Source organism: Lacerta agilis, chromosome 9 (genome assembly GCF_009819535.1).
Source record: "Lacerta agilis isolate rLacAgi1 chromosome 9, rLacAgi1.pri, whole genome shotgun sequence".
NCBI classification, from domain to species: domain Eukaryota; kingdom Metazoa; phylum Chordata; class Lepidosauria; order Squamata; family Lacertidae; genus Lacerta; species Lacerta agilis.
This window is the reverse complement of record NC_046320.1, coordinates 52,529,856-52,543,881: the sequence shown is the minus strand read 5'-3', so window position 1 is coordinate 52,543,881 and position 14,026 is coordinate 52,529,856. Positions and strand designations below refer to the sequence as shown.

Genomic DNA, 14,026 nt, shown 5'->3' with positions numbered 1-14,026 from the left:
AAATTCCTCTGTTTTATAACCTTAACTGTATTTCCCAATTTACAAGCATTGAATATTGTATCTGTAAGAACTTAATCTCTTGCAATATCTCTGTTCCATCTCCCCCTTTTTTGGCTTGTAATGGAGAATTAGGACTACAATGTAAACTTAATACAGTTGAATGTTAACATGCGAAATCATTCCTTTACTGAAAAATAGGAAGAAAAGCTGGAGTCCAATTTGCAAACTCTCTCGACTCTGATGGCACCCACTTACAAGAAACTGGCACCTGATGCGTATAACAACCAGGTAGGCTAAAAAAAATGGGTGGGATGCTAGTTATCAACCCTAAAACAACCTGATTTATTTTGCAATCACATTAAGTTTCATTATAATAATAAGTCTTTGGCAGAGACCTTGGGAATCTGAAGTTTAAAAAAAAAACTTGAACGACATCTTTAGAGTGCATTTAAATACCACGTGCTTCTTATTTTAAAGTAATTAATTGGAAATAGCTACCACTCCTAAGAGCACTGTGTGCTGTGACTAATGCAAATTAGAATTGTTGTAAATGTACTTACCATAATGGAGGAAAGTGGGATAAAAATTAGTTCTAATTATGTGAACCCGAACAATGGATGAAATATGTTAAGAAGTTATTTGGGACCTCTTGTGATCGTGTATTGAAAGTAAAGGCTGAATCCCCAAGAAAGAATTTCCCAGGACTTCCCAGGGTTCAGATCTTTCCCACACCAGAATTCTTCAGCTTCTGGCAGCAGTTGGTCTTGTGTGTTCTGCATGGCACTGATTGCAGTGGTCCAAAAAATTAATTCTGCTAGTAAACTTAGGTTGGGATTTTTTCATTTCACACAGTATAATGTCACTCCATGAGATGCTCCTTATATACTTTGAATTGCCCCAATACATTGATTACAACACTAATACTATCCCATTGTTGTTGTTCAGTCGTGTCCGACTCTTCGTGACCCCATGCACCAGAGCATGCCAGGCACCCCTATCCTCCACTCCCTCCTGCAGTTTGGCCAGACTCATGCCAGTCGTTTCGAGAACACTGTCCAACCATTTCATCCTCTGTCATCCCCTTCTCCTTGTGCCCTCCATCTTTCCCAACATTAGGGTCTTTTCCAGGGAGTCTTCTCTTCCCATGAGGTGGCCAAAGTACTGGAGCCTCAACTTCAGGATCTGCCCTTCCAGTGAGCACTCAGGGCTGATTTCTTTAAGGATGGATATGTTTGATCTTTTTGCAGTCCATGGGACTCTCAAGAGTCTCCTCCAGCACCATATTATCCCATAATCTCTATTAAATATATATATTTAAAAATCCACCAAATTCTGCACAAGTGGCATAGGAGCCAACTCCTAGGGGCCGAGGTCCCTTTGTCCCTCCCTAAAATATTTGAGGGGCTTGAGGCCCCTGCCCCAGAGTTGATGTGCATTGCCATTCAAGTGGTGTGCGTGCACCACATCCCGTGTTCGATTATGTGAGGCAGGGCTTACCTGGGCCCCTCAATATTTTATTCAAGTTGGCACCCTTGCAATGTGGGAACCCAAAGATTGGGGCTCTTTGATGCTGCTGATTCTTTCCTCCTATACTTGGGTGGTGCCATTTTGACTTCGAAAAGCTCCAAAATCAAGAGAATTTGCTATGAGTATGTATTGGAGGCCTGTGGCATCCACATTACAAGGCTAAAGACATGGAATAGCTCTCTCCATCACCCCAGCTTGTGCATCTGCCTGGCCACCACCGATGGCAAGTGCTGGACTAGATGGACCTTGGTGTTATCCATCAAATCACTTTCCCCAAGAGTCAAAAGTAGTAGGCACAAGAAGAATGCAATGCCACTTCTGCCTCCCTCTTCTTCCTCTTTACAGTGGCAGCAGTGGTATCCTCCACTTCACCCTTGCCACCTACCAGTTAGCTTCACTGTTGGCAGTGGCAGCAACATGGGTGGTCTTGATGACACCTTGTCTTCCTCCTTGCCTTAACCTTCCTCTGAGAAGGGGCCATGGAGGTCCCTAGGTGGGGTGGCCCAGAGAGTGCCCTTGCCGCTGTCACAGTTTGTCATGGCATGTTAGGGACTCAAATGAAGAAGCAGAGGGCTGTTGGGGATCTCTCCCCACCCCCTTTCTCCTGTAGCTGACAGGGGGGGAGAGACAGCTTTGAATTTCAGCCAAATTATGAGGAAGATAACAAGGTACAGACAGGCGAGCAGCCAAGCTATGCAGAATTGGGAGAATTAAGGGAGGGGGACGGCAGCCACTAGACAGCGTAGAAGACGCGACAGTCATTGAGAGTACAAGAACATTGTATGCAGCGACATTTGGCAATGGGAGGCTTCTGTAGGACCTGATGCTGTTGGGGGAAGGGGGGAGGAGGAGGAGCCAGAGTGAGCAACTCCATCATGGCATAAAGACTGGAATTCTATGTCTGTTACCGCAGTGACTGAATAAATCGTATTTAAAAGCTTTCTTGTTTTCTCCTGGCTCTTTGAACCACCGGGAGGGGAGGGAGAGATTCCTCAGGCCTGACATGGCATCTAGAAAGCCCACTAACCTTAGAACAAAAATTAAAGGTTCTTGGAAGCTGCAACAAGTACCCTAAAAAAAAAAAAGTTTAAGCAGGCTTCCTAGCTGCTGCTACAGAAAGCAGCACCACTGGAATTCTGCAGGTCACCTCACCCAGAATGCATTGCCAGGCCTACCTGCCCAGTAAGGAGGAGGTCCAAGGGAGCCAGTTTGCCACTTCCATATGCCTGACACCTGACACCATTGTCTCATTCTGCCTCCTCACTGGGCCATCCCTGAGATCTTATACTTGGTAGCTCATTAGCAGTGCTGACTTTAGGGAGTCTGGCGGTCTTCCGTCACTGTCTTTGCCCTACAAGGTTTTGACTTCAACGCTGTAATGGATATACCCCCAGAGGGGTTGCTTGGCCCCTGCACTCCGCACGACAAATCAAAATAATCCAGCTAGGTCAAAAAAATAATAATCAACACAGCTGAGACTATGATTTCCTCTGGGATAATACAGCATTTTTAAATTAGAATATTTCAGTAATGCATGTGCGAACACGTTTTGTTTCAGATTGAATATGAACACAGAGCACCTGAGTGCCGTCTGGGTTTAAAAGAAGGCCGTCCGTTCTCAGGTGTCACTGCCTGCCTGGATTTCTGTGCTCATGCTCACAGGGACTTGCATAATATGCAGAATGGCAGCACACTGGTAAGTCAGTGATGCATGCAGCCGTACTCATGCAGAACTAATTTCCTCTATTAAGTTCATTATTTTTTCATAATCTGTATTTCTATTAAATTGGCACATGATGGCTGTCGGGGGTTGGGGGTGGGGGGAGAGAACGGCGAAATGCTTATATGAAGAGGAATGTGAAACCCTCCAGACTTTTAATTAAAAGATGATGGAGATTCCCAGGGTTCATTCTTAAAATCCTTGCTCCTAGCCTCGCTTTTATTACACAGCAAAACAATGTAAGACGAGGAGAGCTCAAGAGCTATGTGGTTATAATCAGCTCCTGAATGGAAAGTTTAACCTGCAAAAAGTGCAGAATCTGACATCTTCATTTGAACCCTGAGACTCTTTAAGATCCCAGTTGGAGGCAGAGGGAAGCACATTCCTTTAAAGCTGAGAAAACCAAAGGACTTTCTCAGAATGTAGTGTGCTTCAACTCCCAACAGCATGCTTTGGGTATGCCAACTAATCCAGTGTCCCTTCTCTCCCTTCATCACTACGGGTCCTAAGTAAACCTTCTAAAGACAACCAGGGTGGTGTCGTGGTTAGAGTGTTGGACTAAGACCCAAGAGACCAGGGTTCAAATCCCCACTGGGTGACTTTGGGCCAGTCACACATTCTCCTACCTCACAGGGTTGTTGTGAGGTTAAAATGAAGACGGGGAGAACCATGAATGCCATCTTCAGTTCCTTGGAGGGAAGGTGGGATATAAATGTAATAAATGTGTTGTTATGCTTCAGTCATTTGAAGAAATGTCACCCTTGACTGGATGTGAGCTAATCCCCTTTCTTGGATGCCAGTTTGCTTTCTGCCTCACCTGAAGATCGGTCATATTTCACTACTGCTGTTGTGCAGGGGCGTTCTTAGCCCCTTGGCTGCCCGGGGGTGCCATGCGGCGGTACCCCTTCGTGCCGCAGCTGCTCGTGCCTGCGTGAGCAGCCGCGGCGTGAAGGGGTGCTGGGCAGTGGATTCGGGAGTCATTGTGGACTGCAAATACTCCCGAATCCGCCGCCCGGGCTCCCTTGGTGGAGCGCAAGTCGGGGCAGGGAGAGGGATGGGCCAGCAATGGTCCCTCCTCGCTGGCCCGCCCCTCTCCATGCTCCAGCTCCGCAAGCCAGCCAGCAGCAGAGCTCGGCATAGAGGCAAGGGGCAGGCCAGCGAGGAGGGGGTGGCACCCCACCTCGCTGGCCCGCCCCTTGCCTCCATGCCGAGCTCCACCGCTGGAAGGGGGTGCTATTTTCGGCGCTGCCAGGACGGAACCACAGGGGCGGCCAGCGAGGGGGGGGGTGACACCCCTCCTCGCTGGCTGCCCCTGCGGCTCCACCCTGGCAGTGCTGAAAATAACCTAAAAAGAAGGGGGGAAGCCCAGGGGGCACCCCCAGCAGTGGCGCTGCCTGGGGCCCTCCGCCCCCCCTTGCTACGCCCCTGCTGTTGTGTCCCCCACTCTCTCAGTCTAACCTGCTTTACAGGGCTATTGAGAGAATGCCACCTTGCCTTTGTTGCAGAAAGGATGGGATAATAAAGCAAATAAGCCCATTAGAAACACATGCCATACAACAGACCTTGGTGTTCTTGTCATGCTAAGAGGGCATTTATTGTTTTAACAGGTCTGTACGCTCACCAGAGAAGACAATCGTGAAATTGGCCAGACGCCCGAAGATGAGCAATTGCATGTGCTCCCTTTGTATAAAATCTCCAATGTGGACGAATTCGGAAGTGCAGAAGGTCAGGAAGAGAAAAAACGGAACGGCAGCATCCAGGTCCTTAGCTCCTTCCGGAGAAAAGTAAGGATGCTTTCTGAGCCAGTTAAGACTTGCCGGCAAAAAAAGTTGGAAGCTAAGAAAGCAGCCACTGAGAAGCTTGCGGCTATGGATAATGGGTCTAGCAAACACGAGAGAGAGAAGTCGACCGCAGCACGCCAGAAGCAGGCCATCTCAGACGCATCGGGTCATGCAAAACAGTTAGCAGGTATTGTTTGTAATGAGTATGCACCATGGTTCATGGTTCTGTTTCCTGTGCCATTTGTATTACTTACACTCAAGATCAGGGTGAGGCAGGTTAGGTGGAATGCAATGCATGTGTTCAGCTTTTAGTGTCATCTTTTAGTGAACAACTTCAGAATATCTGAAGGTATCTAAAGAAGTGTGCATGCACACGAAAGCTCAAACCAATAACAAACTTAGTTGGTCTCTAAGGTGCTACTGAAAGGAATTTTTTTTATTTTGTTCAGAATATATGTAGACGGCGTTTCAGTTACTTAAGGTATTCGTATACTGCCTTTCCTTACACCAAAGCGGTATTTGATTCAAGCTATAGACCTCAACCCATAGTTGTTTAAACATACTTGCTTATGCCAACTCAGGCAATGTGTCCATCTACATCGCCCAATAATGCCTACTTTGACTGGCAGCAGCTTTCCTGAAACATTCACCTGGTGTGCAGATGGAGGCAGCCAATGGGCTAACCAACAATTCCACTGCCTTTTCCTTGATAAAGCATGTGAAAAGTATGTTAGAAATCAATAATTCAAGAGGTTATTTAGGGCCAATCTTACTGTGATCTTAAATATATATACTTTTTTAAAAATGCATATAGTGGGAGCTTTCATTCCAATGTAAGTAGCGTCATTTGAGAGGGGAGCTTTTAAGGTTTATGTTGTCCATCCCCACCTATTACAGCTACCCCAGGTGCCATTTACATTTTCTAAAGTGCGCAGAAGGGGGGAGAATAGCAACAATGCATTTAACATATCCAGGTTGGCCCTTAGGCTTCTAAATGAATGGGCCTCTTGAATAAGTATGAAGACTGAACAACCTCTTAGTGTGCAGAAATGCCCTTACAGCCTTCAGGGTTCCTACTTTTTTATGTGGGCAAACAAGACATAAGCTGCAAAAAGCATCTCCTAAGGATGTTCTTTCCCTAGCCATGTCAAGCACGGAGAAATGCAAACAGTGGTGTTCTTGTTGTACAACTTTTCCTTGCTTACTTTCTTACTCTCACAAGACAAACCGTACTTAACAACTTGCTAGGCAGGAGGGTTTGGGGTGGTTGTGTTGCACTTACATTGTGGAGGTCACAGACAGTTCATTCCAGAGAAAAGCAAGCAGTGGGGCTTTCTTCTCTCCTGCAGCCTCCTTGGGTCCTTGAAAACCACCCCTGAGAACTGGGAGATGGCGGGCCCAAGCACTACCTGCTGGTTTTATATAAGCATCCAGCTGGCCATTGTGGGAACAGGATGTTGGGATAGATGGTGTGACCTGGCAAAGGGTGATCTTATGTTACGTTCTTATGGATGGGCTGGGAAGAGGCAGCATCCCTGTTTTCTCTTCAATAGATGGGAAAAGGCACAGAAAAGGGCAGCCAAAATTATCAAGGGTCTGGAACAACTTACCTATGAGAAAATGTTGCTCATTTGGGGCAAGTTTGGGCTTAGAAAGAAAGCAAGGAAAGGAAGTCAAAGGAAGTGGTGTGGAGAAAATGACTAGGAGGATCTTCTCCCACTCTCATAATGCTAGAATCCAGAGTGAAGCTGAATGTTGGGATCTTCAAGACAAACAAAAGAATGTACTTATTCACATAGCACAGTGGTTCCCAATTGGTGGTCCACAGAACACACTCAGGGGGTCAATGGCACCATTTGCATAACAAAAACAGCCATAGATATTTCAAAAGTAGGGGGTCCACAGCTTGGCTTTTGAAAAACAAGGGGTCAACAGTACTTAGTTAAATGGGAACCACTGACATAGCATATAGCTGAGTTATGGAATTAACGAATGTAAGATTTGGTGATTGCAACCACCAGCAGGTTTAAAAGGGAATTGGGCTGTGTACACACTGCTCTTTATAACCAGTGTGCTCTCATTGCTGATTTGGGAAGTGCTTTGTGCATGACACTAGCCATAATCCGTAGCTATCCTGATGTTTGTTATGAAATTCTGCATATTCATGCATTCTCTTTAAATCAGCTTCGATCAGAATTGAGAAAAAGATGTTCAGTAGGGCCATCTACTTCTCAACTGAGTATCTTTTTCTCCCCTCCCCCTTTTCTTCCCCAACTTTATACTGCATATAACACTAATGTCTCACAACAAATGTAGGAAACACAACCTGAAAAAGAGATAATGCACGCACTTTTGTAAACGAAGAAAATCTTTAATTAAATTTTTTTTTTAAAGAGAGCTGGCAATATGTGCACAGCCTTAGATGCACTGATAAGGCTATCAGTTGCTCCTGGTCATGATGGTGAAATGTTATCTCCAGTATCTGAGACCGCATGCGCCTCCTGCATAACGGTCACCGAAGAGCACAAGTAGGAGAATGCTATTGTCTCCTTATTCTGCTTGTGGGATTTCCACGGGCATCTTATTGGCCACTGTGAGAACAAAATATTGGAGCAGATGGGCCTTTGGACAGACCCATGATGGTGTTACTTATGTTCTTAATAGCAGGGGAAAACTTTCCTGTGCTGAGCTGCACCAACATCTTTCAGGGGTTGGAGTAGCAGTGCCTCTCCTAATACACAAGAAGCCAGAAAACGATTCCTGTACCTGTGATAATTGGTGTTCTTTCCTCCTAAAGCTATTTCTTACTCTCTCTCTCTTTCCCCTTCCACAGATCTGTTACGTCTTTCAGGACCAGCCATGTCACAGCAGAAGCTCTACCAACATCCACATCATGCCCTCCCTACTAAACCTCAGTCAAACCACATCAACTCATACACTGCTTCAGGTCCCACAAACCTCTACATGGGTTTGCCAAATCCAGCCAATCCATATCCAAACTCTTCACATGCCTCAGATCCTTATGCTGGGTCCAGCCCCATGAATATCTACCCAACGTCTTCGCAAACTGCAGGAGCATATTTGAATTCTCCTGGTCTTGTGAATCCCTATTCTGTACACTTGGGTCAAAATAACCAATATCCCCATTATCAATGCAATGGAAACTTGCCTCTGGAGAACTGTTCCTCCTACTACAACTCCTACTCGTCTCAGCCTCAGCATATGGACTTGTTTAGGTATCAGAGCCAAGACTCTCTATCTAAGCTAAGTCTACCTCCAATTCATACATTATATCAGCATAGGTTTGGAAACAACCAGAACTTTGGGCCCAGGTACTTGAATTATGGAAACCAAAATGTGCAGGTAGACGCGATCAACAGTTGCACAATTAGACCAAATATTCAGCATGCCGGTTCCTTCCCCCCTTACCCCACACATGAGGCTGATGGTCCTTTTATGGATATCGCCTCTAGACTGAAATCAAATCTAAATAATCCAAGTGTGGACTACATGACTAAAAATGGCGACCATCTCTACCCTCCTCCGCACTTAACACATGACTACCACCCTGCCGCGGGTATGTTCAGTGGCCCTGCTCATCCACTCCACCTCCAGAACAAGAATAACCAAAATGGGTTGTCAAACATGCTTCCAGGTTTTAACCACAATCGGACTGCTTCCCAAGAAGGCGCAAATAAAACTGAGGTGCTCCAGCAGCCAGAAGATCCTGATGACGTCTGGTCAGACAACGAGCAGAGCTTTCTGGATCCAGATATAGGTGGCGTGGCGGTCGCCCCGTCGCACGGGTCAATTCTCATAGAGTGCGCAAAACGCGAGCTCCACGCGACGACCCCGCTGAAGAACCCTAACAGGAACCACCCCACAAGGATATCGCTCGTCTTCTACCAGCACAAAAGCATGAACGAGCCAAAGCACGGCCTAGCTTTGTGGGAGGCAAAGATGGCGGAGAAGGCAAGGGAGAAAGAGGAGGACTGCGAAAAGTACGGTCCGGATTATGTGCCTCAGAAAGTGCATGGCAAAAAAGTGAAGCGGGAGCCTGCTGAACTGAACGAAAATTTGGAGCCAACCTACCTGCGTTTCATCAGGTCTCTCGCACAAAGGACCATGTCTCTCACCACAAACTCCACGGTTACCACATCTCCATATGCCTTTACGCGGGTTACAGGGCCTTACAACAGATATATATGAACATCAGATCTTCGTTCATTACCTCATCTGTTCTTGTTTTTGTTTTTTTATGTTGATAGGTAGTTGTTCTTTTTAGGCTGGAAACAAGGGGAAAGGGCAAAAGACAGTACGGTATTTCCCCCCCTTTTTTTCTTTTTAACTTGTCAATGGGAAAACCTCCTTGTACCAGCAAAAGAGGTAACATTGCCACCGCATTCATTTGGTAACTGGTCACAGGTAACACTTAACAACTAAAAACCAAAGCACCCTATGCAAATTTAACGTTGAAATACTGGCTTGACTACTTACTGGAAGACAGAGAATCTGTATGCATAACCTTTAAAATTTTTACATCTGTGACCATTTAAATGAAAGCTAGTTAATTAAGAGAAGTTTGTTTTTAAAGTAAAAAATACTGTAGTATTTCAGTAGCAAAAAAAAATTAAATTACCAACTGGTGCTGAATCTATGATGTGCTGAAATACTGGAAATGCAGCTTTTTAACATGCAGGGGTTTGTTTGTTGCTGTAATCTTAATCTTGACTTGATTTTTATTAATCAGGATAGCGACATATATTACATAAAGAATACGAAGCAAAACACTGAATTTGTTTGGCTATTCTAAAACATGGTGCTATGTATAAGAATGGTTTCTAATGCAGCAGCTGAACAGTTTTAATGCCTTTTATAACCATGAAAATGTTAAAAAGTATGCTGTTCTCTTCTTAAACGGCAAACAGGACCTTTTTATTTTTGTGTTTGTATCCAAATTGTATTTGTTTGTAATCTGGTGCTTAAAAGAAAGAAGAAGAAAAAACACCCAGTTTTTAAAAATATGGGAATTGTGCTCAGGCAGGACCAAGATCCAACAAAGCTTATATATGAGCAGTAGGGTAACTTTGTGTGAAGCTCTCTGGAGCTTTTCATTGTGGTTGGTTGCATGGGCAAAGAAGGGAAAGCAACATTTTAAACTGAGCAGCAGCCTGCCTTTTCAGCAATGGAAGTTTCAAAGACAGCATCCAGACAGCAGCCTGTTTGGGACATAACACTAAGACATTGTTTACTGTACATGAATGAGCAGAATCAAGCCTTGGGTTTGCATGCTCTTCTCCTCCATGGGTGTAGCCGGGCGGCAGCTCCCCCCCCTCCCCCAATCAAGTACAGTGGTACCTTGGTTGTCAAACTTAATCTGTTCTGGGAGTCCCTTCGACTCCCAGAATGGTTAAAAAACCAAGGCGTGGCTTCCTGCACTCAATCGGAAGCTGCGGAAGCCCCGTCGGACGTTCAGCTTCCAAAAAAACGTTTGCAAACCGCAACACTCACTTCCGGGTTTGCGGCGTTCGGGAGCCAAAACGTCTGAGTACCAAGGCGTTCGACAACCAAGGTATGACTGTAAATAATACTTAACTCAAAGTAGAAAGAATCAGAATATTTGAAACTGAAATGCTCATTGAGATGCCACTATCTCCCTCCCTAGAAAAAGTCAGTGCCTGCGTTTGTTACAGTTATGCACGTAGCATATCATTTCAGTCATTCTCTGCAGAACGTCAGAATTTAGGATACTACTGCAGTGTGTCTAACTGGCCATCTCTCTTGCTTAACTGTGCCCAACTTGGTCATTCAGCACCTTGCAGAAAGTAAAGACCTGGTTAATGTCAGTTACAGGTGGGTAGCCGTGTTGGTCTGCCATAGTCAAAACAAAATCGAAAATTCTTTCTAGTAGCACCTTAGAGACCAACTGAGTTTGTTCCTGGTATGAGCTTTCGTGTGCATGCACACTTCTTCAGATACTGGTTAATGTCGACAAGGACAGGTCAGCATCTCAGTGGGCTACGCTTACTGAGTGAAAAAGGAGGAATTTGAGAAGGGAGTGCTGAACAGATTTTCAGCAAATCTAAGAAAACTTGTTTGAGTTCAGATTTTTTTTTATAAAAAAATTAAGATGAAGAAAGGCATTTTCTTTGTAGTTTTGCTAAATATACATCTTAACTGCATGGAAGGTACTCCCTGGTGTTAATATTTTAACTTCCTTCTTTTCAAATGCCTGTGAAGATTTTGACAGATTTTTCTGAGCACTCGGGGTCAAAAGAAATTTAATCCCCAGTGGTCACAATCCTAGACTTCCCTGCTTGAACTTTGTGGGGAAACTGCAGCAAAAAAAAATTTCCAAAAAGCCTCTGGCTGGGTGCAAATTTCTTTCCCACCAGCTTTATGGTTGTCTGGGACTGCAGTCAGAATTGCTGCCTAGGAGCAATCCATTAAGGCTAGTTAAGATGCTTATATGGGTAGGGTTATGTTATCAATGCGCTAGTAACCGTGCTCTGCTGATGTGCCACTACCACAGCACTGGAACATGCCATGTTGCTCCCCCAGACACTGTGAGAACGGGATGCTGAACAATATGGCCCATTGGCTTGATTTCTCAGGCTCTTATGTTTCTGTGTTCTTAGTTCTCACTTTTAATTCCTACCCCCATCCCTTCCTCTGGCTTGCTCTATTTCTGCTAGAAATTCTGGGTTTTTAAAATAATTTCTTGGTGGCTCTATGTTTCATCAAGGAGAATTACAATCTATTGTGCAGAGACAGAATAGCATACTGCTGGATAAAGTAAATAGAGTGGTGGGGTGATCTACAAAGACCCCCTCAGCCCAAAAGCCCTTAGGCTGCATGCCCATATAAGCTCTGTTGGATCTCATTTGAATGCATCCATCAAGTCAAGGCCTGGAGAAGGAGAAAAAATAATAATAGAAATGTGGGGGGAGTTTTAATGGTGCTTGAAAAGTACTTTGTCTGCCTGAAGCATTGACAAACACCACTAGGGTACTAAAACATGTTAGAAGTTTATTTTAACTTTGGGACAAGTCCATGTAAAAGAGCCCTGAAACTATGCTTTAAAAAAAAAAAATTAAAAAAAATGGGAGGGGCAATTTCAATCTTGAGAAGTAGCAGAGGAGAGTGATTATCTCTTTCCCTGCAGCATCCTTTTCCTCCCCCCCCCCCACTAAAAATAGGGGTTGAGACTATGTAGATAAGCCTCTTACTTAAACATCTACTGATGTACAAGAGGAATATCTGCTTTTAAAGGCAGAATCACGCTTGGGTTGAATGGGTGCAAGGCAATGCCTTTGCAACGCAATCCACCGCCCCGCCCCGCCCCCCCCCCCATCTTCCAATTTCTTGGTGCTCATCTTACACAGATGTACTGTGAACATGTTTTTCCTTACAATTATTATGACGAGTATATCCTTCAAATCGTATATACATTTTGTTTTTGTTTTTTGTTTTTGTTTAATATTAGCTTCAGATAATTAACAGCATGGGTTAGACTTGATAATTGTGTAGTTCAGTCTACTTTTTTTTTTTAAAAGGATCCATAAAAGTTCTCCAAATAGCTGGGCAGACTAAGGTGTTCAATGGATTATTTATGTTACAGTCACACTGCTCACAGTGCAAGGTGCCCATCTTCACTAGGAAGATTTGAGTAGAATCAAGACACGAGATACAGGGTTATTCTGTGCGATTCTGTCAGTGGGGGTGGGGGGGAAGGATACAGAACAGGCAGCTGGCTTGCTGTGGCGGGTTTTTAAATTGGTAATTTGTATTAAACAAATTGCAAGCAAAAGAGATGTATAGTAAGTAACTTAACTTGTAAACAATTTTTTTTAATGCTTTAGTATTTTAATACTGTACAAATATATAAATATAAATCTATTATATATCTAGATATATATAGATATATGGGTTTAGAGCTGAATTCACATCACGGTGCTACTCAGCCAGCTATTAAAATATAATGTGATCTAAAAATACATTAAAATGTTTGAATGATGTTCCTACTTGTCATTTACCTCAACACTAGTTGGCAATAGGATGTTAAATTGGGAGTGGAAGCTTATAACGTTTGTTATACCACCTTCCCCTCCCTCTCTTCCCCCCTGATTCTTTGAAAAATAAGATATTTTCTCTCTCTCTCACTCGCTACTTGACATTATAGCAAGTATAACTTGAACTTTGACTTTTTAATGTTTTTGTTCTAAAAATTCAGGGATATAATCAGCTCAAGATCTCCTTTGTAAGCCAACATATCATCCAAGTGTGTGAGAGAGTAGGGGTGAGAGTAAGCGTGAAAGAGGGTCTGTGCGAGAGAGAGAATATTGTGCGAGGGTGTGTGAATGTGTTGTGAATGTTGATCAAAATATTATCCTTGAGGCTTTTTATTTTATTCTATTCTGTTGTTTGAGGATTCAATCTTTATCTTTCTCTAATACTTGTAAATGTACTGATGGCGATTAAAGCTATATTTTGTGTAAATTCATCCGCTCCTTTATACAGTGATGAGAGTGTTTTAACGTTTTAAACTCTGTTTTCTTCTTGGGAGGGTTTGTATGTTCCAACCACAAAATGGAAAGTAGAGTGCACTGAGCGGGCAAAAGGGAAACTGTAAAGCGGGGGGGGGGGCTTGGTCCCCCCACCTGTTGCAGGACTACAACTCCCATGTGGGCTAGGGATGATAGGAGCTGGCCACAGACTCCTCGTTCCTGTTGTGAAGGCAAGGATTTGGCAACTGACCATTTGCTAGAGGGTTGTGTGTTTCCAAGTAGATAAAAAGTTAATTGGCAGGAGCAGGAGCTGCGAGTAGGGAGATGAGACAATTTTATGAAGAATAAGCAGCAACTTCTAGTCAAGGTGACTCTATGCTGCCTCCAGGCAGCTGCAGAGCACCCACCGGGAGAAAGGGCTTTTGCAGTCAGGTCCTGCTTTTAGGATTCCCAGAGGCATCTGATTGGCTAATGTGAGAAGCAGGGTGTTG

At 44.2% G+C, this 14,026-nt stretch overlaps 1 protein-coding gene across 1 annotated transcript in view; it reads left to right on the top strand.

Moving 5' to 3' along the window:
• The window catches only part of TET2 (tet methylcytosine dioxygenase 2), a 68,700-nt gene extending 59,442 nt beyond the window's left edge, over positions 1-9,258 (top strand). Inside the window, exons 7-10 of the mRNA XM_033160350.1 lie at positions 199-288; positions 3,086-3,223; positions 4,855-5,215; positions 7,862-9,258. Of these exons, the coding sequence (XP_033016241.1) occupies positions 199-288; positions 3,086-3,223; positions 4,855-5,215; positions 7,862-9,237 (1,965 nt within the window). The 3' untranslated portion in view covers positions 9,238-9,258. The remainder of the gene's footprint in view (positions 1-198; positions 289-3,085; positions 3,224-4,854; positions 5,216-7,861) is intronic.
• Positions 9,259-14,026: the final 4,768 nt, after the last annotated feature.